At 34.7% G+C, this 27,880-nt stretch overlaps 1 protein-coding gene across 3 annotated transcripts; it reads left to right on the plus strand.

Moving 5' to 3' along the window:
- The first annotated feature begins 901 nt into the window (after window positions 1-901).
- LOC106131164 (chondroadherin) lies at window positions 902-27,753 on the plus strand. Of its 3 annotated transcripts, none has more exons than XM_013330164.2 (4): window positions 902-1,139; window positions 24,448-24,541; window positions 25,775-25,910; window positions 26,605-27,753. In XM_013330164.2, exons 2-4 carry the CDS (start codon window positions 24,519-24,521, stop codon window positions 27,667-27,669), a joined length of 1,224 nt encoding a protein of 407 aa, XP_013185618.1. In that variant the 5' UTR covers window positions 902-1,139; window positions 24,448-24,518; the 3' UTR covers window positions 27,670-27,753. The 3 variants fall into 3 exon arrangements, with proteins under 3 accessions (XP_013185618.1, XP_060800649.1, XP_060800650.1); XM_060944666.1 differs by having other exon boundaries at window positions 902-1,038; XM_060944667.1 differs by lacking the exon at window positions 902-1,139 and having other exon boundaries at window positions 23,043-24,541.
- Window positions 27,754-27,880: the final 127 nt, after the last annotated feature.

Below are 27,880 nucleotides of genomic sequence, written 5' to 3' on the forward strand. Positions count from 1 at the left end.
GCCTCTGACCACGATTTGTAGGGCAACCATATTTGATCATAGTTACACTACACACCTTCATTAAGGCCATAAATTATTTTGTCCTATTGTGCTTTAGCATAACGGTTTTGCTATCAAATGATTTGGCAATTTATTCCGTATTTTACGCGGATTATTTTTTTTAACGCGGGTATAGCCTGGTTTTAGTTATAATGTAGTTCTTCATTAATCACTTTTCTAAATGGTGAAGTCAGTCACCAACTTAGACACTTTGAGACTTAAAAGTAATTGGCTTTTTAAACTAACCAAGTATTTGAAAGGACAAAAAAATTGTTCTTTAAGTATTATGTCTATTGTGAACTTCTCATTAACCCTTTTATCACAAAATTATATCGCCTTTAGTATATCTCTCTTATTTTACTTAAGTATTCTCATCGTCGGTAGCTTGGTAAAATTCAGGCGAACTATTTAGGGAATCCAAATAGTTTCAGGAAACATTTTCAGGTAACGACGAAAACTAGTAGAACGTACTAAAAAGATTTAGTAAAATGGTGAAAACTATCTGGAGATATTTTTTTACTAAAAGCAAAGTAAAGACGTCAATAGAAGATTGATTCAAAAACGATTAGTTATGAATGTTGTCACTGAAATCTCGCTATTTAGTTTTCTGTGGTTGTTGTATTTTTTTTACAAACTGATCAGATATAATTCAATTTACGCCTAAGCTTTCTTCGCGCCAAGTTAGAGAGCACTAGAAATGATGGTGGACCAAATTAGCAAATTAGAAATGAAATAGCGTTATATTTCAGCGCGGCCACTTGAAGGATTTTGAAAAGCGTTGCGACTGCGCGGGCCGTGGAGGATGCAGCGCGTAGCTCGTAGCAGGAGCCGTAGCGGCCGTAGCCAGTTGGGTCCTCGCTTTGGCGCGCGTGTCACGTATTTCCTCGCACTAGTTAACCCTTCACCGCCGTGCATCGCGGAATGTTCACACACGCGTGATCGCATGATCATTACTACTTAACAGTGACAGTCCAAGTGATTAATATTTATATTAAACAGGTGAACTTTGCTCAGTTTCATTATCTGCGACTGTTTTGTATGGTGCCTGCACTTTCTTTAATAGAAATCTCACTCCCTAGGGATAAAGTTTTGGTATTTCGGTACGGTTATTTGTCAAGTTTTTGCACTTTATGGTTTGAAATGTTTTTTTATGAGGTTTGTCGTTGCTTTAGATGTGTTGGTGTTGTAAGTAATAAAAGTTTTCAATGCCCTTTGTTTCCGACATACCTATAGTTCAAAAAAGTAATGGCTGCTAATACCGCTTTTTTATTTATGAAAATTGAAGATAGGTAGTAAAATCATAACAATGTTATTTTCTCTTTTTATCTGCGTGAATTTTATTCCTTTTTAGATTGATAACAAAAGTTTTATGAGAAAAATTCTGAAACATGTGAAAAAGTTTGTCGCACCTTCCTTAGTTCTCCTATAGGTATGTAGATTTATTTTTACATACATCATAGAATACATCATTTTAGGCATATAATCTTAGTGCAAGAAATATGCTTTAGGATTACTGCGAATAATATGATTTTCTGAGGACGAATTGAATCAAAACTGGTTGTAAGATACACCAGAAATATGGTAGTACAAAATCAATTCTAAAAATTTAGACAGCTGCACATAGGTATATATATATATATATATATATATATATATATATATATTATAGTATCTAATATACTTCTTTGCGTATTCCCAGTTGCACCCTTCGCCATAGTGATACAGGGCCTGGGAGCATAAATACATATGATAATTATAACCATGCGCCTTTTCATGCCGTTTTAAGCAATAAATAATTTAATTTGGAAAACAGTTTTGGTGAAGTAAATCACTCTCCAGTAACTTAAAATTTACACACTAAAATGCCACATAAATTTAAAACGTTATCTAAGAAACAAGTTTGGCAAACATGTTTACAGTATGAAAACTTTTCATATACTTATAAAATAATAAAACAATATTATAATAAGTTCATACTCTGCATACTGATGGACCTTTGTATGTAGAACAGTTGCCTCGTAGATTCTCTTTTATAAATTTTAAACCATGTTTTATCCTAGATCTCATGTAAAAAAGCATTTAATTTACATAATTAGGTACTTTTCTCATGATTATAGCAAAAATAATAATTATTAATGTTATTAAAATTAATCACAATATTTAAATTATGGCAATATGGCAAAAATATGACTTTGATTATGAGATTTTTCCGTCACAAATTTGAACAAAAAATAAAAATTTAACCTTAACTTAAAAGTACCTATTTACTAAACTAAACGTTATAACTACACATATACATTCCGATTTTTTTGGGAGTAGAAAAAAGTGACTAAAACTTTACACGATGCAAGATCACTGCATTCTTTTGCTGACCACAGTTATGCAGGCTCTATTTTAATTCCAAAGTTACTTAAACACAATCAAATTCAAATCCAATTCGTTTAATAGTTCTTGTCAACTGAAATCAATAATTACTTTACTATACTGTATTTCTTTAAAAATGTTAATAGATTTTGGAGGAATAATACTGCAAAATGAATAAATTAAAAAACAATTGTATCCATTTACAATTTTTAGAAGTTTTAACTGTGTATTTATGACCAATTAAGAAATACCAATGCCACGATTAAACAATTCCGCTTATTTCCGTTACTTCATTAGAAAAAGAGCGTTATCTGCAATGGCCCCGATTAATAATTCACCCTGTATCTTCCTTCATCTCTTAAAGCGATGTCTAATTAGTAAAAATGTTGGCCTTTGTTCAGACACCTGTCTGGTTTTAAGGAAAATAATTATGCTTATTTAATTTTATTTAGTACTACCTTCGCCCACTGCTCCATTCCAGTGAAAAGTATCTACTTAATGTGAAAGGTGTCTCTATCACCATCTAACAGATTGTTATATGTACCTTTGACGTAATAAACCATGTGTCGAGAACGGACGGATTTGTGACTAAAGTGACCATACGTCCCGCTTTCGGCGGGATTGTCCCGCTTTCAGGCTGTCTGTCCCGCTGTCCCCAGCGAGAGCAAAAATGTCCCGCTTTTGCAAACAAACCAAATTTTTATACTTATTTTATATCAACATTGCACTCAAATCTCGCTGACGAGAACAGTCAGTCAAAAATACTAAACGTACAGACAAAATATTTTTACTGTTTTATTATATGAATGGATAATTATTTATACCTAATTAACTTATATTGTAAGTATATAGTACTTATATGTTTTATTTACTTATATACAAAATTCCGTAAGCGTCCCGCTCTGACGCAAAAAAAAATGGTCACGTTATGTATGACCCATGTTTGTCTGCGTGTTTTTAACTATATGAATACCAAATTTCATTCGAATCGGTGCAGCGGTTTAGCTTTGTAAGTACGGAACAGACAGATAGACAGGCTTTTGCATTCAGGATTCTTCTTTTAGGCGTTTTACATCATTGATGATTGAGCCGTAACTAAACGTGGCCTTGATCTTTTATAAATGATTATTGGTTCTGTTTATCTATTTAGGAATGAAGACTTTATACTTATAATGCTAGCTGTCCCAGCAAACGTTGTTTTGGCTTATAAATAAATATAAAGTAATTTCTAGTTTAAAAAAAATGTTAAGGGTGGATAACCCTTATCACTAAGAGGTATGAAAAATTGATGTTGGCCGATTCTCAGACCTACTCAATATGCTCACAAAATTTCACTAGAATCGGTCAAGCCGTTTCAGAGGAGTACACGAACGATAGTGACACGAGAATTATATACATATATAAGATAGAAAAATTTGACCTATTTAACAGAAATATTAATTTTGTTGCCATTGATTGTCTACCTCTATTAACATTCCGATTCAATCCAATCAGTGTTGTAACCTAGACTAGTCACTATTATGACTAACAAATAGACAAAGCCGACCTACAAGTTTTAGGCCGGTGGGATCCAATTATACTCCGCTTGCTAATCTGTCTGTCTAATTTGTTGATTGGACCCAGGAACGAGGAACATTCTCTATCTAGATATACTACCTACATACTAGGTACTTATACTCGTCAGTAGGTACATAGTATTGTGAGATTATAGAACACTTCGAATGAACTACTAACATGTTAGTAAGATTGTTACCCATAATACCTAGTGAACTTACATAACCGTTTAATTTACTAATCATGTTCAGTAGGAAGCAAGCTTAATAAGCTGAGCCTTTATCTATCCTTGGGGTAATCATTTAAAATTAATTATTACCATTAAAATTAAGTTTTGACACTGAATGAAGTGATTAAAGCAGCTCAGAGTTTTTGTATGATGAGATGGTTTAAATTTACAACGTCACGGGACTTATAATTAAAAAAATATATTTAAGCATGCTTTCCCCTTTATACTTCCATACTTAGATATTAAAAGAAACTCTTTGATATAACTTACATACATACCATACATACATAATCACGTCTTTATCCCTTGCGGGGTAGACAGAGACAAGAATCTTGCAAAGACTGAGAAAGGCACGTTAATGATGGTATTGAGATTGAAATAGTTACGTGACTAGGTATATGTATGTATGTAACTAAGTCATCTATAATCGTTATTCCAGTGAAAATATTTTCTCTTCATATATTTCATGTTGCTCATGAATTATAGTTATAGAGATTATAAATAATATGTGCAAGGTATCCAAGGCACAGTAAATAAGAACATTATCTCTTTAACGGCCAGTGTAACAACCAACCTGCGACATTTTATTCTGTAGAATAGCTTTATATAACGTTTACCTGCTGCTTCGCTTAGATTTTATATAAATTTAAACATACAAACATAAATAATTGAAAAAAAGTTTAGGTAAAACGTATTTTTGATAACTATAATATATATAATATACCATCACGCTAGATTCTCATTGGGATAGGCAGACTTTGGATTTACACTACAATCTTTACCGGTCTCTCTAGACCAGACACAATCATAGACTTCTTTATCGTAAACTAGCTTTTGTCCGCGGCTCCACCCGCGTAAAAGTACTTGTAATTGAATGTTCTTATCCGTACTTACTTGTGAAGTAGGTACGGAGAAGAACATTCAGTTACAAGAACAGTAGCTGCGCTGTACCTTTTTAGCAAAATTGCATGAAAATCGATTCAGTGATATAACTGTGAAGAAGTAACTAACAAATAAACTTACTTTCTCCTTTATAGTATCGGTATTGGATTCGGATTTCTGTGTTATGGACAGACAGACAGACAACATAAACGTAATGAAAGATAAGATAATGTGAAATACGAAATGATCAAATGTAAGAGAATTGATTAAACAGAAATATGTTATTACATATCGTATACACGTCGTTATCCCTCATGGGGCAGACAGAGTCAATATTCGAGACTATAAAAAGACTAAAAGGCCATGTTCAGCTGCATGACTTACGTATTTTCACAAATAATAAAGTAAATGTGAGGTATTACGTTTATTTTCATTTTTATATATGTATGTGTGTTATTTATGAAAGAAACTATTTTATTTTATACATAATTACATAATTATTGCTAGTGAAGAAATTGCTAAACATAACAATTTTTTCCCTCTCTTGGGTTGACAAATAAAATATTTGTCGTTATTTGATCATATTACCTCATATAGCTTATGGGTGTGCAAATTATTTGTACGGGCAGACTGTACAAATTCATAATTCAAATAAATTAAAACGAGTCACTTCGAGTCGTCCGTCGACAAACTTCAATATTTTCTAGAAAAGGCACCTAATAGAAAACGGGTGAGATAAATACCGCCGTGACATCGACGTCGTCGTGGCGAACGAACTAGTCTCGTCCTTCCCTGTTAATGGGTCTCGTTAATTTTGTATTACCGAAGCTCTCTGCTTTCATGACAATTTATTAGAATAAAATTGGACTTTAGTCATCGCTAATTGAAAACATTGAGTACTTTCTATGGAAGTTTGTTTTTGACAAGTTATTAATGGAAATAAATTATAAAGGTGCTCCGCAGCGTCCCTCTAATTATTTTGATCAATTTCAATCACTGAGATTCCAATTTTACGAGTTCAATATGATAGCAGCTTTTGCATTAGTAAAATGCACATACGAAGGTGTGTTCAAAGCAAATATTGACGATACTCGCGCCTGTTTGATGTTTACTTACTGGTAGAAACTTTTTTAATAACGTGAAACGTTCGAAATGGCTGGGTGCTGTGAGCCAGCAGTCAGAACTCTTAATATGGCATATCTTTAATCATCGCTGCAGTATAAATGCCACAAAGCAGTAAAAAAGTGTCCGTAGATATGGTTTCTGACAGTGACTTATGTGCAGTCCGCCCTTTCGCCGCCTTGCAATTGTCATTGTTTTTATTTCCAGTTATGTTTACCACCATAAAAATAGAGGTTCTGGGTTTATTTAATCTGGCTGATAATTTTTCGGATGAATTAGGAGCCACTTTTAATGCTTCAATTATTGGAAAAGGTTATTTAAATTACATCATTAAGCCAAACAGCTGAACGTGGCCTATCAGTCTTTTTAAGACTGTTGGCTCTGTCAACCCCGTGAGGGATATAGACGTGATTATATGTATGTATGTTATTAGAATTTGTATCTAGGAAACTGAATCTCGAAATTACAAATTAACAGCATTTTTTTAGAAATATCAAGTATTTTTGACCGCTAGTTAGTAAAATATAGGTATCTAATTAATTCTAAATGGGTATCGATAATGTTCAAAATACTTCAACTGCCCTTTCATTAGTCGCAGTAGTTTAAATTTGACAGAATACATTAATCCGCAATTGTTATGTTGTAAATGAATATGTTCTGGTGTTAATGTTTGTTGTATGACTTGCTCTTACCTGCGGTTTTACCAATAGTGAGAACAAAGAAAACTTACATAATACTTAGTCATTCAGACGTTATGTGTCCATATATATTCCAAACAACACACTTACGCGTTTATTATATGAGTATGGACTTAGGAACCGTACCTTAAGCCACATCGGCTGAGATAAAACAATAACCGCACGTAAGTTTTCATCAAAGTTGAATCGAGAGGCTGCGAGGCTGGTGCCGTAACGACCTCCCGAGCTACTTCGGATCGCATTCCAGATGAGATTGAACTCGTGTATTACATACATCGATTCCCTTATATGGCTTATCTAAATATTCACATTAAATATATATTTGGCTAATTGACGCGTGATCATGTTTTCAGTTTTCATTCATGTTGTCAGAGATTTATAAAACTGCAATTCAATCATGTATAAAGTAATAAATTTTTAAATTTGATGTGTTGATGTGATGTGATGATGTGATACCTGCTGAGTTTACAGATTTATAATAGCATTTTTCATGTTGTTTCCTTTATCTCAACATTAGTGACCGATTGATAGAAATTGTATGGTCTTATGCTAAAAATTATATTAATTGAATGTTAAAAAAATATCCTGAAACTAAACCACGGTGCATTTTTTTTCAGAAAATTAATCCCATGCCAACTACTTATTTGAAAAACGTCAAGTTCCAGTAAACTAAATAAATAAGCCTTGCCTTTGCTGTTTATTTAATTATGATGTTCGTAATAAAATTTAAGAGCCCTTTGAAGATTTTAACGTTGAGAAACAAAGCACGCAATGGCCAGTTTATTAGATGTCGTCTATTTGATTACAGCGCCGTCCGAAGGTACGAGCTTCATCCGATTACCTCGGAGCATCTCATCTGGGAAACTAAACAACTTCTTGTTTAACATCAAAAAAACATCTCCCTATATCGTAGGTAGTGTTTGCAAATACGCGAATGCATTTTTTTAAAGGTAAAAAAAACTTTTTTTACTAACACAGTAGGTATTCTTCAATGCCAGAGTAAAGGGTACATAATATTGGTATATACTCGTATATTAACGTGTATATACCAATATTATGTAATACCAAGAAATATTCAATAACTAAGATATATATTTATAGGCATATCGATGTTTTGATGAAATGTTTTTCTGAATATGTAATTTGCTAAGGATCGTTTTGAAGACGTAGGCAGGATGTTGGAATATTATTTTTGTCGTTCAATATGTGACCGTTTCTAAGTACATATTTTTGGTAACTTTTAAATATAAAAAAGAAGATAATAAGAACAAAACTATCGTTTCAAATTTCTCTTCATTTCGTAGGTATGCGAATTTCGACTGGTGTCCAAAATATGGTTTTAACTGCAGTGTAAAGTGCAATTATTTGACTAACTAGCGGTCAGACAAAAATACTTGACCACGACCTGTGATAGTGACATATGCGACCCCCGCCCTTTCCCTGCTCACCCCACGCCACTGTGAGTTATGCCCCAAATTAATTTTGGGGTCATGGCGTCGCGAGCTGAGTAAATAAAAAATGAAACGGCAAATGCATTTTCGTCTGACCGCTTAATTATTTCTCATTAGGTTTTTCTAAGTACTGATGGAGGTTTTTGTTGTTTTGGTAATAGAGGTTTTGCTAGTTTCAGTAGGCATTTATTTTATTTAATGTTGTTGATGTGACAACATGAATGTTTTATATTTAATTTAATTAACTAGACTTAAATAGATTGGTAAGCCCATAAGGTACCTACAGATTTATGATTTATAAAAAATTATTAAAGTAATATTAACCATTCAAACTCTATGATGAGTAAGAGGCACTTACGAAGTCAGCAAGCATATCCCTTGGCTTTTATTGTTATAAAACCAGTTATAAGTAAAAAACCAATATGAATAGAAAACGTTCTTGTACGAGCTCTGACAATGGAAGATCGTAAGGAAATAAGCCATCATACTTGTATTAGTATGATAAAAACATGGCGAGCATTCAGCGTCGAACGCCGGCAAAGCAATTCCGACAATATGTTAAATTCTTAGTAACGACGTTTTGTGACATAAACGTGTTTACCAATAATCATTTCATTCTATTTTGATACTTGCCTTCGCTAGGGGCTTTGCTTTCTTGGGAATTTATTGGCATTGATAATAGTTGACTTGTTTAAAATATTGAATACCTATCAGTTTAGTTCCAATTGATACCTTATAGAGGCAACCTTAGTAATGCATTGGGCTAATCAAATATGAAAGAATCGGGTCGTTGATTCAGGAGAAGGCCGCTCTTTTATCTTTTTTTTTCTATAAATTTATTGGATGCTCATTTTTGGTTATTAAAACATATGACAAAAACGTTGAGAATTGACAAACAGGATTCTTATTTCAAATTTTATTATATTCATGTTAAATATGTTAAATCGGAGAATAGGAGTAGAAACATTCAGATTATATGTGGGTTAATTTAAATAAAAGCCCATTTCAGTAATCCGTAGCGGCCTATCATATGAAGTGACGTAACGTTTTATCGCTTCGCGTATTCATAAACCGCCCATGGCTATCATTTATCAGGTGTTGTACTCCGCCGGGGCAAACGTTTTACAAAACATTTATTTACCACCGAGATTTACATGTATGCGACTCATAATAGAATCCCTCGAGTCGCGTTCATTATTAGTTCCCTACTTAGATTAATTGCGAGATAGATAGTCCCATATGATGCATATCGAAGTTTCAAAGGGCCGCCTGGGCACAGACTTTTGGTACTGAAACATTATCCATTTAATATTTTTATTTAGGTAACTAGCTTTCCGCCCGCGGCTTCGCCCACGTGTAATTCGTATATATATGGCGTTTTTTAATGATCTTAATATTATGTTTTAAGTAAATTATATAAATATTTATTTTATTCAAATAGAGAGTAAAATAAGTTAAATAAGTCAAGTTAAAAGTTAATGAATCAAACGAATAATAATTTCAAATCAAAATATTATTTGTAGTGTGTAATATGTAGTTTCGCGTATGTCCGCTAGGGGCGCTGCTAAAATTACGCGATAAATTAAAATATTTTACGCTACCTAGCTAAATGACGGTAACGAAACCATAGCGCGATCTATCTCGATGCCAACGCCATCTATCGAGCATCGAGACAACTCGTGATAGTTAATAGAAAATAAAATTCGGGTGTTTTATTTATGCATACCGATTACGCCGAGATTTATGGACCGATTTACGTGATTCTTTTTTTGTTCGGTAGAGTATACTTTCAAGTTGGTCCCGTTGTTACCAAGTCAGGATCTGATGATGGTATTCCAGGGAAATCAAGGGCAAACCTCAAATTTACAGGCAATTACGTTTTTGACAATTTCATAGATCTGTTTAAGTATTTGCGTCTGATATTCATCATCCCATGTGAATGAGCTGATGATGGAAGGTACAACTCCTCAACGGTTAGGAGTTGAAAGAAAATTCTTACGAAGTTATACGTACATGTGAGGCTATTAGGTTGACCTGATAATAAAAAGTAAATCTCATTAACGTTAAGAATTTAGGTGAAAATGGATGCGGACAAATTTCGTAGCTGTTTGTATGGGTAGTGTTAACACAAAATAGGGATTTAAAGGCGTGATGTTATTAATGTTATGCATGTATGTACATAATTATGTATGTTATTATGTATGTTAAAGAGACGACTGAAAGTTGTCATACAAAGTCTTTTTTTTAAGGATGGGAAATCATCAAATGACCTCTCCCGCTCTGGGTGGAACGGAAGGGAGTGTCAGACTTTTACTGACTAAAACCCACCTCGTTCCTTCAGTTGCCCTTTGCGTTCCGGGGCCACGGTATCTCGTTAGAACTTTCCCGCAGCCCCGGCTCAGTTTATCCCGTTTCCCCCCCTTGGGGGTTGACATTTCAAAAATCCCTTCTTAGTGCTCACTTATGTTACTAAAGGGACCTCTGTTCAAAATCTCAGACTCCTATACCGAGCGGTTTCGGCTGTGCGTTAATAAATCAGTCACCCAATCGCACCCCCTAAATCACGATTGGAGGGTAGTTTGAAAAAACTTATAATGTCAAACATATTTACTTGCCTATGTACGTGTTCATGCCAAGTTTCAAGTTTATAAACCCAAGGAATAAGATTTTTCATAGAAACGTTTTTACCCCTTTTCCCCCCCTTGGGGGTTGAATTTCCAAAAATCCTTTCTTAGTGCTCCCCTACATATCCCAAGGAACCTACATTCCAAATTTCAGCTGTCTACGACCAGTAGTTTCGACTGTGCGTTGTCTGTCAGTCAGTCACTCAGTAACGGAAGAGTTTTATATATATAGATATATTTAGGTAATAAAGAGACTCTTCACTGTAGTCAGTGACATTATGTTCAAAGTTACATTCCAAATAAAATGACTGAGAATACAGCTGATGACGAAAGTACGTGAGATTATTTGGTAAAATCAATTATAAATTTAGGGACGAAAATAACAACTCCATGAAACATGACCAAGTGGGAAGCAAGACATAAGGCTAATCTTTTTTCTCTCGCTCTTTCATAAGGCAGGATAGTAAAAAATTCGGCCGTCCATAATTGCGCAAATCCGCCGACTAACCTTTATAGCACTAGCATAATTTAACCTGGATATTACTTTGAATAGAAACGGCACCGCATTGCCACTTTTATTGCTCGGACGGAACAGGTACAATTTTATGTTCTAAGTTGTAAAATTTATTGAAATGATAAATCACCACTTTTACTATAATCTAGGTGATTTTACTGCATACTTAACACATGGGGCGCATTTCTAATAACATTTTTAAAATATTTTATACCCTCCGGTAATTAATATGATTTAAATAACGTGCGGTATGGCATACAAGGCGGACAAAAGCGTAAAAAATAAATATGTGTTGAGTATAAGCAAAAGTACAAGCTGAAACAATTATTCTTATGTTATTCAATTATTATTTATGTTAATGTTAATCAATTATTATTTATCAATAATTATTTTGATTCAAAAGTCAACTACATGAATGTACTAATAGACTACAACTCGTAGCACCTGCTACGATTTCGTAGCACTTTTCATGATTTTGTAGCACCTACTGTAAAATTAAATAAGTAATTATTATTGTGAAAATATAGGGATCATATCCCTATATATTTAAACCTGTACAAATGTTATTTTATTATTTATTAATCCACTGTTTGCGTTTCTCAATATTCTATAATTCTGGACAAAACCACCTATCCAGTAGTAGTGCTTCTTGATATCAGCTATTTCGTCTAGTAGAAATCTTTATCAATACCCAAACCTACGCCACATCACGTACACTTAATAAGTTATAAGCCATCAGGAATCTACAATGTTTATCTTCGCTATCAGACTTGTATGAAGCTTTATTAGTATCAACAATTTTTTTTTATCAAGTTTTTAATTAATCTCACAATAACCGACAACAAAAGGTCAATTGTAATTATTATGTATGGGCGCGTCCGAATTATACCTTTTGCTATCGTGTTTTATATGCGGGAAGCTTGGTAATGAGATTTGAAAAAGCCTTCCTCTGTCGCCGGATGTGAGGGGAGAAAGGGGAGGGGGAGGGGCGGTCACTCGTGAATGATCTATGCGATTTTTTATAGCCGTTTAACTATGTGCTACATATATTTTGCAGACAACGGCAAAATTATGGCACACCGTTTGTTTTCCTCATAAACGCAAATGTATTTCACGGTAATGTTTTCATCATATTTCTAGGGAGTAATTTGCGATTTTCTGCTGCTTTCTATTAAGGTGTTAATATGTGAGCTGGATTTTAACTGTAATACTGTCAAAGGAGCTGCTTGATTGACCTATGTATTGATTATCAGTTTGCAATTTGCACAGAATGAGTGATTTTGAAAAAATTATAATGGAAACATATATCATAGTATTTTTAATCTTTACGGTTTTTGTCAATACAAGTAAACTACACATTTAACATAACATAAATATATGTTTGTGAGTATTCCATAATATGTGGAAATTTAGAGTTAACAATTTTATTGTGATTTTCCTCTACTTATTTTATTTAAGCGTCTTCTTTATGCAAAAATATGCTTACCTTTTTGAGATACGTAAAAAAAAGTTGCCTCCATCTCTATGATCATCTTTGTCATAAACGATCTCACCTTTTTAAATGATTATGGAAAATATTTGCACATAGCTTTAGTAAACAACGAATAAGTGAGTCTTTAGCTATTCTGTAATCAAAGTCATTCAAAAAATTTTGTATATTTTTAATACGCGTTCACCTGACAACATACGGGTTAAGGTGTGTAAAGATTTGGCTTTTAGTATTTGTACCACACCCAAAAATTTTAAAACAAAGTGCACTTACGGACGTTCCCTGAATCGATTTAGTTTGAAAGCTTCTACGGTAAGCAGTAATAAATGTCGAGGAAAAAACCTCGTTAACATATTAATTATCGTGCAGGAAGACCGACTTTTTTGACCGGGCGCTTTTCCGTATATTTAATACAAATATGTTATACATACACAGGTACTTTGGTCTCATTTTTCGCATTAGCTCTCTCATATGGGTGAGTTTTTGTTTGAAGACGGAACATTAAATATGTCATATATTAAGGTTCGGTACCTAAGAGATAAAAACGGGACGCTATTACTAAACTTCCGCTGTCTGTCCGCTTGGCTGTGCGTCCGTGTGTCACCACGTTGTATCGCTTAAACCGTGAGAGCTAGAAAGCTGAAGCTAAATTACGATTTTCTGTTGCCCCTATAACAACAAACATAAAAATGGAAATATAAAAGGGGTCCCGATACACTAGATGTGTTTTTTTTAAAACATATAGATGTGTTTATTTGTAACAGGTGGATGCTATGCACAAAATGTTCAGTTGCATAGTTACTTTAAAAAAATTAATAATTAAATAAATAAAAGTCATTATTAAAAGGGAGCTCCAATAAGACAAACGTTATCTTTTTATACATAATATGTACGATAATAGTACGGAATTCTGACTCTCAATTAGCCGATTATTTATTCTCCTACTCCTACATCTGACTTTTTTATCTTAATCCTTAAAATAAAAATGTATTTTACTTTAAAAATTGTTACCCCTATAAATAATTTAATTTAAGAGTTAAACTGCCAAAGAAGAATCGGAATCCTTTAAGATTCCGTCTGAGGAACGCCAAGCAGATCTCAAAATACATAAAGTCTACGTAAGCAGACATAAAGATTAATATATTAAAAGGACTTATTATTTATTTGATTTCTCTTATTTTATTTGATTTACTTCCTAATTTCAGTTAAGGCTTGCGCCATTTCACATTATTCAAAGTACCTACGAGCAAATTTAATCGATATCATATATTTTTATTGCTTTGTTTTATTTAAAAATTTATTGGCCCTTGCTCTTCTTCCTCCTGACTTAAGTCCCGGTTGCATCCTCGCCTCTCTGGAGAGGAGGCCGGGGTAAACCTTTGACCATGAATCCTAGATTGGTAGAGTCAAGTTTTTACACGAAGCGAGTCCCATTTTACCTCCGCAACCTAACCCGTATTGATCCGTGGTTACACATCTAATTGCCTGAATTTGCAGGTTTCCTCACGATGTTTTCCCTCACCGTAAGAGAATCGGTTAGTATTCAAACAAATTTACATAACTTTGGAAATAGCCATTGGTACATGGCCGAGGTTTGGATTCGCACCTGTGCCTTTCTGCTCATCTTGCATTTTATCCGGGCACCGATTTGACCACCGACGCTGTTTATTGGCCCTTACAATCCCGCCCTATTATTTTTATTGGTACAGTAGGTGAACTTAATGCTAAAAACATTCTCGACCAGTTAACCTTTAGAAAATGGCAAACAGATAAATAATCAGGAGTCAATCCGGGAGAAAAAAAAAACAAATGTTTTATTTGATGATGTAAACACAAACATGTTTTAACAAATGTTCAATAATTCCGCCTTTTGCTTTCTGATGAGGAAAGAGCTTACATTTTTTTGGGTTTACATAATTCGGTTTTTATTTATTTTCATAGGACATCAAGTTAGTAATATTTACATTAGCCTTAAAATTCTTCTCAACCACTAAACAATACGTTAAGAAAAGATAGGCAAAATATTTATTTTTATAATACTCTCGTTGCTAGGCATCTTTTTGAAAGAATGCAAACTGTAAAATTCGTGTTTATAAAATCAGTACGGTTTTACTATTTTGATACTGACTGACGAAATGTTGAAATACAGAAGTAAGCGGAATTAAAGATTCCTTTATAAAGCTTCACAACAAGGTAACGAACACTAACATTGGTACGCACGTTCGTTGGTTCCCCAATGTGATTCGCGTTCACGAAACTGTCCAAATATCCTTCGTTGGTTATCGTTATTCGTTAGCTTCCGTTGGCCCAGTGTGTACGTAGCTGTTTGAGGTTGAGTGGATTTCATGAATATAAAATGAAAAGGTAAAAAACAAAAAATTAAATATAAAATAAATTAAACATGCACTAAAACGTGTCACGCGTGCTATACCTAGTAAGTTAAAAAACACACACACCCTAGTTCTTTGACCTGCAGTCCTGGATACAACTGAGTAGAACAATAGCAACACCAGGAGAACAGTCTTTTCAGCTCAGTTGAGCAGCCCTCGGGGGAATGCCTACTGGCAAGACACAAGACGCTCGCACTAAATATTGCACGAAGCATTACTTGCGCAATTTCCTATGTGCTGCCACGATAACCAACAAAAGACATTTTTAAAACGCTTGTGCGCGAATTAATGGTCGCGTAGTTTCGTTCCGTCCCTGTGGTATGCATTTATGTGATGTAAAAATAGATATTGCATAAATAAAACTATTTTAAAGAAGACGAGATCATGGCAAATGGAAAAATGAAGTCTACCTATTTCTCCAGGAAGGAGAGGTTATTTTATATAGGTACATAGGCATTAAGTACACAAAGTATTGATATGACGGACCTTTAGGTTTTATATGGAATTTTAGATTTATAATGTGAAATACTAAAAAGCGTATTATGATTGTATCTGTAATGTAATAGTTATCATCCTTATCAGAAATCTTTTTAAATCATATATTGAGTGTATCCTCGTAGTTTGGTGTTGAAGCGTGTGATACGAGTACATACATTGTAAGTTTTACTTAAAAGATTCTTAAGTCAAATAAAAATAAAGCGTATTACCACCAAACACGAAAGATTTCGTTTACTTTTCCTATTTTACGCGTATTTGTCAAGCAATGTTCGTAAAAAATAGAAATAAAACTGCGGCGAGCATCGTTAACAAACACGACGGTGAAGTTTTACCTTTGTTTCGTTATACTGCCAACATAATAAGCTCTATTGCGTCCTGCTCTCCGGCGCGCGCCGCCACGGGATGTGTTCAACTGTTCGCGCTCTATAATGGTATAAAATAAGGAGGACGTACAGGTGATTATTGTTACAGTGTACTGTATACTTGTTGTAACTAAAAGAAAAGTGCAGACCGGGTATTTTTGTCTATTATTTCTCAACACTTTAAAAGAAAAAGCATTGGTACCTTTTTGATTGATACGGTATTTTTTAATTTGAATAGCTATGAGATATTCATAACTTACACTTGCTAGTATCAAGTGTGAATGTCGAATAATGTTGATAGAAACAATTGCATACAAACACACCAAAGAACATTTGGAATCCCATCCTATTCAAGCTGAGGAATTTATCAAGAGTTCTTTTCATTCAATCTTATTGTATTAGAAAATGAAGTACTTGAGTTGTCTTTTTGAACTCTCATTAATTTATGACAATAGCCACTTTGCCGTTACGTCTCCTAAACAAATATTGTCTTTCTGTCAAATAACTTAATGGTATTTGCACTACGCCGTCAAATAGAAACTCAAATTTCGTTCGAAATATGTATATTTATGTTTAATAAGTCTTGGTAATTTTTGCTGGGTTTTCTAAATTAAAATATAAATGTGAAGACACAGGAGCGTAATGACATCTAATAAGCCTTCGGGTGACAATGGAGGCATTATACACACGATTCTAAAGCGAGGGACTATGGAAAGCGAATTTTATGAATATCATTCCATGTTACCATAACGTTATGACGACCGGAATGATTTCAATTATTCTCTCCGTTCTTGCATATTTATTAACTTTCTTGTGTGACCTCGTATTTAAAAAAAGTAAGTTTTTCATAGCCAGTCATTGCATTTTTATCAAATCCAATATGCCGATTAGCAGAAATATTGAATACAAAATTTTTTAAACACAAAATTTGATTTATCAGGCAATAAAAGAAACATACCATTAAATCACGTCTCTACCATATTTTTTTGTAGTAAGTGCGAAAAAGCTACCATTTCGCGAGAAACGTGTCGACAGTTTCGAATAGCTGGACCGATCGACAATAGATGTGCTGCAGTTTGTTTTGTTTCCCCAAAGTTCTTTGACATGGAATAAAAACTGGGATGACGTAAGTTCGGCAAGTCCGCCTTTCAGCGGTTGGACGTTTTATTTCATGCTCGGCTTTGTTACTCCAAAACTGAGCTCAGAGTCGCAGCCACGCTGAATGTTAATCACGCGATGGAGTACAACGCTGTCCATCAGTCATTCATGTCATAAATATGTCTCCTTTGGTACCCTTTTAACGCCTACCAAGGCGGTAGGCGCTTAATCAAAATTGTTTAAACCTAAATAAATGCAATTATCAACCGACTAATATATTCTAAGTGCGGGTTACCCATTATTATTAAAATTTAATTGTGTTAAGTAGGTATCGCGAGAGATTCCAGTTAGTGACTGTTTCCCCACTCACTCAAAACAACTGTTTGTAACAGCGAATGCTACTTTGTGGACTTTAACCGCAAGTTCGTTACTACCGCCGCGGAACTGTAGCTGAGTTTGTTACACCCATCAAGACTGTAAGTCTTTCTGTTCTGTCTTTAGGTGATCAAAGTTTATATTAAGTGCGAGTAAATCAAATGTTCGCTGAACAAATAAACAAAGAATACTACTTTTTACTTTAGTGGGAATTTTCGGATACCTATAGAGGTACTGTTTAACCTATAGCTCCTTCCAACTTAATGTGTTCTTTAAATTAATTAATTTAAAATTTTATTGAGCCTCAAATGTACAAAAGGTTGTGGTGGAAACCCTAACATAACGTTACAATCAGTCCCGCGGGAATTTCAGGGTAAAAGTAAACTTTGTTTGTGTTATTCTGGGTCTTCAGCTACCTACATACCAAATTTCATCGTCATCGGTTCAGTAGTATTTGCAAAAGAATAACAAACATCCATACTCACAAACTTTCGCATTTATAATATAAATAGGATAACAGCGATGCAAGTGTTCCGAAGAAATTACTAGAACGCGCTCCAGGAAAAACATATTTGTTGTCCTCGACGACAATGGAATCGTAAACAAACCAAGATATGTGTGTGTGTATGTTTTTCTTAATAAATACACAAGTTCAAAACATCATGACGAATGAGTCCGCATATAAAGCATCACGGAAGTAAGAAGCATGTGAAAACTTTCGCAATTTTCATTTGACACCTACTCATATTCTGTATATTAAAATTTACAATAATATATATTTGCTTGCTCTTGTAAACAATACCGATATTGAGAAACGAAAATTTTAAATTTAGATTGCGAGGAAATGACGCTGGCTGGTTCGGTGAAATCAAATGAATATAAAATCAGATTCCATCCTCTAGCAATGGTTTCGATAGTTTAGAATACCATTAATGAAACGAGTCCGATGCTACGTCTCATCCATATTGACGCTCGAACGTAATTGGAGCGTAGGTTTTATGAAAGAATTTCTAGTTTTTTCAAATGCTAATTTGCTGAAATCCATAACATTTAAATTTCTCGTAATTTTTTACCGTGATGCCACTATCCATGATTCAACCATTGAAAGGAAGCCTGGTAGAACTGTTACAATAAATTTTGATACATTTAAGTCTTCATGGGCATGATTGCATCACATCTTTGACTAGCAATTTTTTTAACCGTCTAAGAGAGATTTTAGTTTGTTCATTACTTATTCCCTTATTTACTTTTCGTTCTTTGGGTATTTGTTTCTTAGTCGGTGATATATAAAAAAATATATATTAAAAAGTGAACAGACCTCACAAATTTAAAATGAGAACAAAATAAACGTGTATTTGTAAGCTTGTAACACAAATAAACATTCAATATGTTATTCTGGAATTGCCCTTTGATAGCTGTAACGAAGAAGAAAAATATTTTCCGCACGGTCGTACATAATATATCTGCTATCTCAATGGCGTCTCATGAAATATTGTTGATTTTTATTGAACAACGTTATCTTGTTGAAATGTTACTTGTAAGATTTGTAACGTTTGTTTTTTGTAATAATTTATTGGAACCAGGCACTTAAGATATTACAGTTAAAACATACGCAATAATACTATTTTTTTAAATTACAAGTAGAATGAGTTCCTTACAAACGTACACACCCTTAATTTCTACAGAAACATGTTGTTTACCAAAAGCTATTACGTGTTTGTAATATGCGATGTAGGTGATTAAAAATTAGGTTTCAGAATGACACAGTCAATGATTTCGATAAATGAAACGTATTACAAAAGCTTCACAGACTCATGAATTTATAACTCTTATTGCCACAGTATCGAGCAGATTTATACTCGAGTATTTAATTATTGTAAGTACTTATATCATTAATTGAACCATAGCCTACTATAATGTTCTTTTGTGGTCGTATAACACAACGGTCGCACAATTCATTACACGAAATGATTTACGACTACGACACAGAATCTTCCAGACAGATTTATTATTAAAGCCATTATAAGGAATATTTTTGGCTCACTAAATGGGGAACACCGGGTGTGCAGGTTTTACTTGACATGCGTAATCTCACTCGTCCTGTGCAAGATTATATGTGTCAGCGTTTACCTTCCCGGGATAATGGGCAAAAATCTCCTAGATATATACAAATTTGTGGCTGCGTAGAAAACATTATGCTTGTATTGCGACTTATACGGATATAAATATGAATACATACATACATACGGTCTATATCGTCTATATCCTTTGCGGGTAGACAGAGCCAACAGACTTGAAAAGACTGAATGGCCACGTTCAGCTATTTGGCTTAATGAAAAGGTTGCTAGCCCAACGCCTAAAAAAGAATCCAAGTTTGTAAGCCTATCCCTTAGTCGCCTTTTACGACATCCATGGGAAAGAGATGGAGTGGTCCTATTCTTTTTTATATTGGTGCCGGGAACCACACGGCATAAATATGAATAGGAAGAATAATAAATAGGTGGGGATCATGTAATTCGAATCGATATCAAAAATAAAGGATCCTCCTTGTATTTTACTTTATTTAAGTTTGTCAATATCTAAAAAAAAGTATATCTTCATATATATATATATATATATATTCATCTTCATATAATCCAATCAGCAATGCGCGATATTAGGTTGAAATAAGTTAGAATTATTCAAAGTTTTTTATTTTGAATGTCACTGAAACATTAACGTACACGAATACAAATTTCAGGAAATACCAACAAAGAACACGAAACAAATGACAGTGTAATTGAGGTCAGTTACCTACACGAACACAATCGCGTATGTTGGAATTGAGATTTATAATACAGCCTCCACGGAACAGACGGAGCGATTGCCACTGGGAGGACAACTAGTAATTTATAAACCAATTTTACAGAACGAATCTCCAGAGTGGGATTTAGAATTTAGAAATTGAGGCTACTAGGTCCTTACTTATCTATTTGTCTATAAAAGTACCTAATTCCCGAAGATACTTTGGTTAACTTGAAAGAAACTTATATAAACTATAAATAAATAATAAAAAAAACTTATAAAAAATATGAATTATCTAAAAGGGGTTCGTCTTTTTCTGATTTATAATTCTATATAATTCTTCTTATGTATATTTCGGTATAGAAAGGTACCCAAAATGCTTAAGACCGGGGAAAGTAAGACTTAATTTGGAAAGTACAATCCTGGCTCAGAAGTTGAGCGTCTTAGTATGCAACTGGATGAGAGAGAGAGAGAGAAATCAAGTTAAGCCATATGGATTATCCGGCACTGTGCTTCTAAACTCATAAATTACGGGGCGCAACCGCGGACACCGAACTTCGAAAGTTCTCGTGCCAAAATGTCCACGAACCGCGATCAAATCTAAGCTGTATTGTCTAACTGCGAAATGGCCTGAGCTCGGCTCACGTTTAATGCAGCTGAAATTTCAGCTCAATAATATCCGCAATCTATAATAGACAATATTGGATTTATATGTCTAAGCGTACTGATAGTGACAAAAGCTTCGTGTGTCTATTATTTTATGTGACTAGCCTGATAATAGTCTTTGAAACCGATTAAAAAAAAATAGTTTGTATCATTTATTAATTTTTCACTTTTTAGTTTTATAAGTTAAGTCCAGCCGATACTTCGTTATAATTTTAAGTCATATAAATACTGTTACCTATGACAAAATTTCAAATAATACAATCTAGCAATATGGGCGGACGTGTCGCTATTGTTCAAAAAAATTCAAAATTCAAAATTTTTTATTCATTATTATAGGATATTAATATATCGCTTAATAATTGTCGTATGGTTTAACAACTTGGTTGACGTCAAATAAATTACTTAAAAACTAAGTTTACTGCCGCTTCCAAGGCGTCAGTGCAGAAGAAGCGGTAACAAACTGCACTGCAGCATTTTCATCAACAACGTCAACTTCACAATATTAAATTATACTTAGAATAGAATGTGGACGGGAGAATACATTGTTCACGGGAGATTTATATATTTATGAGATTTAATATTGAAAAAAGAAAAAAAATATATATATATATATTATGGATTGCCAATTTTTATATAAAAAAGATTTATGTACAGAGTGTACTGAAATTTTGATTTAAATTCAAATTAAACTACAATTAATTACGAGGTTCCTGTGCCAAGCTCGAGCCAGATGTTTTTATCATTAAGGTAATCATCAGTCCTATAATAAGCCTTCTCACAAAGTACTTTCTTTACATACTCTTTGAATTTTCGGTTGGGCATATCAAGAACAGACTCCGGCAACCTATTATAAAATCGTATACAGTTCCCCATAAATGATTTACTGACTTTGCTAAGCCTATGAAACGGCATGACTAATTTATGTTTATTACGTAAATTTCTATCAGTTGTGGCACTAACTTTTTGAAAAAAAGAGGTATTTTTCCTAACATACATTATAAGATCAAAAATGTACTGGGACGCTACTGTAGGTATGTTTATTTTCTTAAAGAGTTGTCTTAACGAGTCTCTTGGTTTAAGTTTTAATTAGCAGTACATAAATAAACAATAGACTACTACGAAACTACGTTTTAATACTCGCTATTATCTCAGCCAGACTAACAGCATTGAACTAAAAATTAGGCTTTTGGTTTCTATGTTGCTATGTCCGAATATTCTAGGTTTTTAGAATGATATTTTGTTTAAATTCTTTATGTAAAATGATTGTCAAAACCTTTACGGAATACTCGAGATTTTCGGACTTTTTGTAATCACGGAATCCATGTCAAAACCAATATAAAGTGAAGCTCACATTTTTCAACATCGATTAAAAATGTCAAGTATTCCCGTCATTTATGCGTCGATACATTGAGTCGAATGCTTGTCGATCGTGTCATCGCGGGCTTTAGAGTTAACATGGTACCGCCCTTGCTCTTGCTGCGATGACACGGCCCGCCACTCCTATGATTGATGGTCCAGCCCGGCTCCCAATTAAACTTGTCCACTACACTGGACGACGTAAAATTCACCAAGATAAATTGGACACAAAATATTTGACGTGAACTAAACGCGGGGCGCTTACGTTTGATTGCCGATGCAAACTGCGTTTCACGTTGATAGTTTGTTATATATTGGACCAATGTACTCGTTTAAATGAAAACAATTTTTTTCTTTTTTAGAAAACTCCAATTCAATAACAAAAAAACATCTTTCACTTATCATAATATCTTCATATTAAAAAATGCGTTTATTTACAACTTGTCTATTACCTTATCGAATAGTACTCGTATGTAATTTGATAAGATTTTTTCAACCCGTTCAGGCGTGTTGCTAACATGCATTTCATTCAACCGTTGAGTTTTTATAAGAAAAACAATACTTCCATTATCGCGAAGATTATTTTTTCTGAAACACGCAACTTGTTTTGTAACGATATATCATTGTGAAGCCTCCTGCGGGACGTTTGAAAAAAATTAAGCGTATTCATAATATTTCTGCTCGCTGTTTAAGCATGGTTTAGTTTAAAAGCGTGTGCGTCTTGGGCGAATATAATGGGACTCCCGGGAGTCGTTTTGTTGGCGGAATCTGCACACGAAGAGCATAAACATACTCCTGCAATTTTAAGTTTTTGGCATGCTGTTGGGTAAAGGCGACAATGCGACACGTTATATGGTATAGGTATAGATGATATAGAATCCTTAGGCTTTCTGTTTATTCATTCATGCATAATGGAAAGTAAGTGCTGGTGCCTTCAGTTTCGTACACTAAAATTGAGTCGGTAAGAAACAAGAACCAGCATAATAATTTTTGTATTTTCTTGATAAGAATAAAGTCGAGTATTGTTAAGATTTTTGGTGAACCGAACCTAGTGATTTGATAAGTGGTTCTTTGGATGGAGTTGGATTTGTTTGTTTTGTCAGTACAAATTAAAAAATTCTTATATTTCTTAAATATCAACGTGATAATTTAGTAAATCTCTTTGTTAATTAACATTTTAACTTTATGTCACAATTGTAATTCTGCATTAAATAAAATCACGTTGGTTCAAACATGACATAAACATTATATCAAATCTTAAGATTCAGAAATATGGCATAAGACATTTTGACAAACAGTTATTGCATTGCCAAATAATCACGTTTTTTAACTAGATTAAAAGAAAATTCATTATTCACTTGCCTGCTCAGCCTGCCAGGTAAAATGGCAGAGCTCAAGTGTGTTCCCCCGGGACGCAGCTACATCCTATCAAGTCTTCGTTTTCAATTTCCGTTTAACTATAATTGAATCAGATTTGAACATGATGCTCCTCTTTCTTTTCATTTTTCACCTCTGATAGAGCAGACACGATTTTATCATTGAAATATGTTAACTATATTCAATTATTCAGATCATTAAAAATTACTTTTGTACAGATCTGAGAAAAATATGTTATGGTAAGTAACTATAAATAGTATCTGTTCCTAAACTATTTTTGGTCAAGTTACTAATTCGAAAGCGAATAAGGAAGTAATAATTTTACCACAAATATAATGTAGGCGTTAATGTCGGTCTTTCCAAAAATGTGTACTAACTGGATGCTGGGACTTTTAAAACTATATACGACTAACTATGCGTAATTTTATAGAACTATCAATCCACAAGACTCTGTTAATACATTTTACACCTTTTGTTAGTTACTCTGATCTAAAAAAAGTTACAACGGAAAGCTATATGCTTATGTCGTAAGGTTTTATGATATAACTTATTAATATAATTTTGTTTTTCCACAGAAGGAGGTAGAATGATGAAGGTGTTTAGGTGAAATAGAGCGGCGGGCGGCGCGGCTCCTCGGCGCCCGCCCATGGCCTCTACTTTTACACTGAGGTAGTCATAATGCATTGTAAAAACCCTAGTCTAAGTCGTCTCGTGGCCTCTACTTTTACACTCAGACAGCCCTTGATGTATTGTAACTATCCTAGTTTAAGTCATCTCGTGGCTTCTACTTTTACACTCAGGCAGCCCCTAATGTATTGTAACTATCCTAGTTTAAGTCATCTCGTGGCCTCTACTTTTACACTCAGGCAGCCCCTAATGTATTGTAACTATCCTAGTTTAAGTCATCTCGTGGCCTCTACTTTTACACTCAGGCAGCCCCTAATGTATTGTAACTATCCTAGTTTTAATAGTCTCGTGGCCTCTACTTTTCAAGTAGTCCTAATGAATTGAAATTACCGTATTTTTAGTCGTCTGGTGACCTCTTCTTTCATACACAGATAGTCCTAATGCATTGTAAATTACAATCCTATTTTTAATCGTCCGTCTCCACAAATACAAACTCGAGTTTTAATGGCGTGAACCTGTCTGCATTTAAAAATAACTAGGGCAGACATTCAAAGGGTTGCCCCTTTTGAATAAATCGCAGCCTATTAGTATTTTAATTATGTAGAATACCTTTATGCTTAAAGGTAAAAATTAACATATTTTATTTTAATTTGAGTTATTTTCTTGTATATTTTCGATAACATAAGTTGTCTCTGCGAATTTGACAAATTACTCGCTACACGAACTTTTTATTTATGAAGGAAAATGTTTTGGAAGTAGAAATCTTAATAATTTTTTTGAGTAGTCAGTCCGTGGTATAATTTGATCTGATAAGATTAAATCAGATTTCAAATAAAGTTATAAAAATCGGTCGAATTTGCGAAGCGAAAAGCTAGGTAACACGAAGTTAATAAATGTAGGCAAGCTACATTTATCAATGTGTGATTTTGATCAAGTACATATAATTTTAACGAGTAGGAATCCATAACCAATTTATATTGAAACTGTATTTTACCCAATATATTTTCATTACAAGTAATGAAATATAATATAATGTTGTTTTCAACACTTAAGAATAGAACCAACTATAATTTTTCCGTGAATGTCGTAAAAGGCTATGCTAATAAACTAATGATTTCTCTTGCAGGCTACTATTTTAATCTCAATTCCATATTAAAGCAATACTGCTGAAGGTGGCCTTTCAGTCTTTTCAAGACTGTTGGCTTTTTTATGTATGTAAATAAAAATATATTTTTCGTAAGTAACACTTTTAAAAGGAAATTATCATTTTCCCAGATGGGCGGTGCAGTGGTTGGCAGCCACACTTGCGTGGGGCACGTTGTGCGGTGCGGGGCAAGTCTACAGCCCCGCGCTGGCCCCGTCGCTGGCCCCACCGTGCCCCACGCACTGCATTTGTCTCTCACAGTCACAGGTAAATATCTTTTTTGTTACACTTACTTCATAGTAAAATATTTTTGTAACGTTGACGAACGTGTATCACTCACATACATAATGTGGGCACATTAAGCGGTGCAGAGTAAGTGCATAGCCCCGTCGCTGACCCCGCTATGTCAAACAGACTGTACGAGTATTTATCACAAAGCCATAGATAAAACTGTTTTTAAGTCAGCTCTGGCATATTATAGGTCGTAAAAGTAGTTACGATTGATTTTAACTTTACAATGAATTTTAAGTAGCGTTATACGTCTATGTGTGATTATATTTATAATAAACGAAGAGAATAATAGTAATATTCACAGACATAATTTCATTGTCTACAATGCCTATCGATTTAATGCCGGAATGCATAAGCTTTATGTCAAATGGACATTAAATTGGATTGAATCTCGATCCATATCGAGACATAAGTGGATGTATAGGCCTGGGGAAATTGATATTTGTTTTGGTCGATTATTTGTGAAGCTTAAGTTTGGAACAATTCAATCAAAATGCGAACGTGCGCCAGTGAGCGTCATCGGTGATATTTCGGAAGGGATTAATTTTATTGACAGCGCAAACAGCGACAATGGCGCTTAGCCCGTGACGAGGCAAAAGTGATAATATTTGTGGATACAATTTCATATCTGATATTTATACAGGTGAGATTAACTTCTATTTGTTTGCAGGTCGTGTGCAACAGTGCGACACTTCGTGGCGTGCCTTCAGCTCTTAGTCCGAGTGTGACACAACTGTCGCTGTCGCGCGCGGATTTGCGCGTCCTTCGCTCCGACGCATTCGCTCATCTGCGGCAGCTGCGGCGTCTCGCACTTGACGCCTGCAATCTAACTCGCATACGTCCATTTGCATTCCGAGGACTACCACGTTTACGCGAGCTATACATTCAACATACGCCGCTCGCTACCGTCGATGCGTTCGCCTTTGCAGCTCTTCAAAACATAACCTCTATTGTACTAACTCATAACAGAATAGCCCAAATTGAGGGCTACGCTTTTGCAGGCACTAATTTCATAAAACTAATCTCGTTGAAAAATAACCCAATTAAGCGGATTCTGGCGCACGCCTTCTCAGGATTAAAAGACGTCATCCAAGTAGAACTCCCTTCAGGAATAAGGTCAATTGAGCCGATGGCATTTGCAGGTTTGGAGGGTATCGGGACATTAGAGTTAGCGTACATGGATCTGCCAGCACTATTGTCGGATACATTTCGAGGATTGACAAGAGTCGGTCGGCTTGGTCTTCGTGAATCTGACCTCGGTGTGATACGCGCGGGTGCTTTTGATGGCTTACAACATGTTGATATCCTAGAAATGTGTAATAATAAGATAGATGCTGTAGAGGAGCTGACTCTGGTGCAGAATAATAGCGTCCAAACTTTCAGATTGACGGGCAACCACATGTTGGAAACGCCAGAGTCGGTATTGCTCGAGGTGGAGAATGTCGTGATACGAGGTAATCATTTGCCATGCGAGTGCGGTCGGGATCCTTTGGCAAATCCGCTGGCATTGACTCAAGAGTTCGCAGATGAAAACTTCTGTATATCGCCGTTGAAAGTCCGAGGGCGAAGCCTAGCGAGTGCGGCTTCAGGTGGGGCGGCGTGTCGCGGCGACGCCGGCGGCAGCGCACGCGCACGGGCCGCCGCCGGCGCCGGCACGCTGCTGCTCGGAGACACACTCGCTCATCCGAACCTAGCTCTCACCATTACCACTATCACTCTTCTCGTGAGTAGCTAACCGCCCTCGGTGTTCAATTATTGTGTATCCATTTGTAAATATTGTAATATATCTAAGCGAGTATAATGATGCGAAATTTTACATTGAAAGGGTCCGTTCATTGAGTATACGTTGGACCAGGAGTAAAAAAATTTGCCTTTGGATAAAGTTGTTTTATTAAAAAATACCTCAATAGCTCGAAGCTCTTTGGTAAGTTGTAATTTTACTCTTT

This window comes from Amyelois transitella, chromosome 6 (genome assembly GCF_032362555.1).
Source record: "Amyelois transitella isolate CPQ chromosome 6, ilAmyTran1.1, whole genome shotgun sequence".
NCBI lineage: Eukaryota > Metazoa > Arthropoda > Insecta > Lepidoptera > Pyralidae > Amyelois > Amyelois transitella.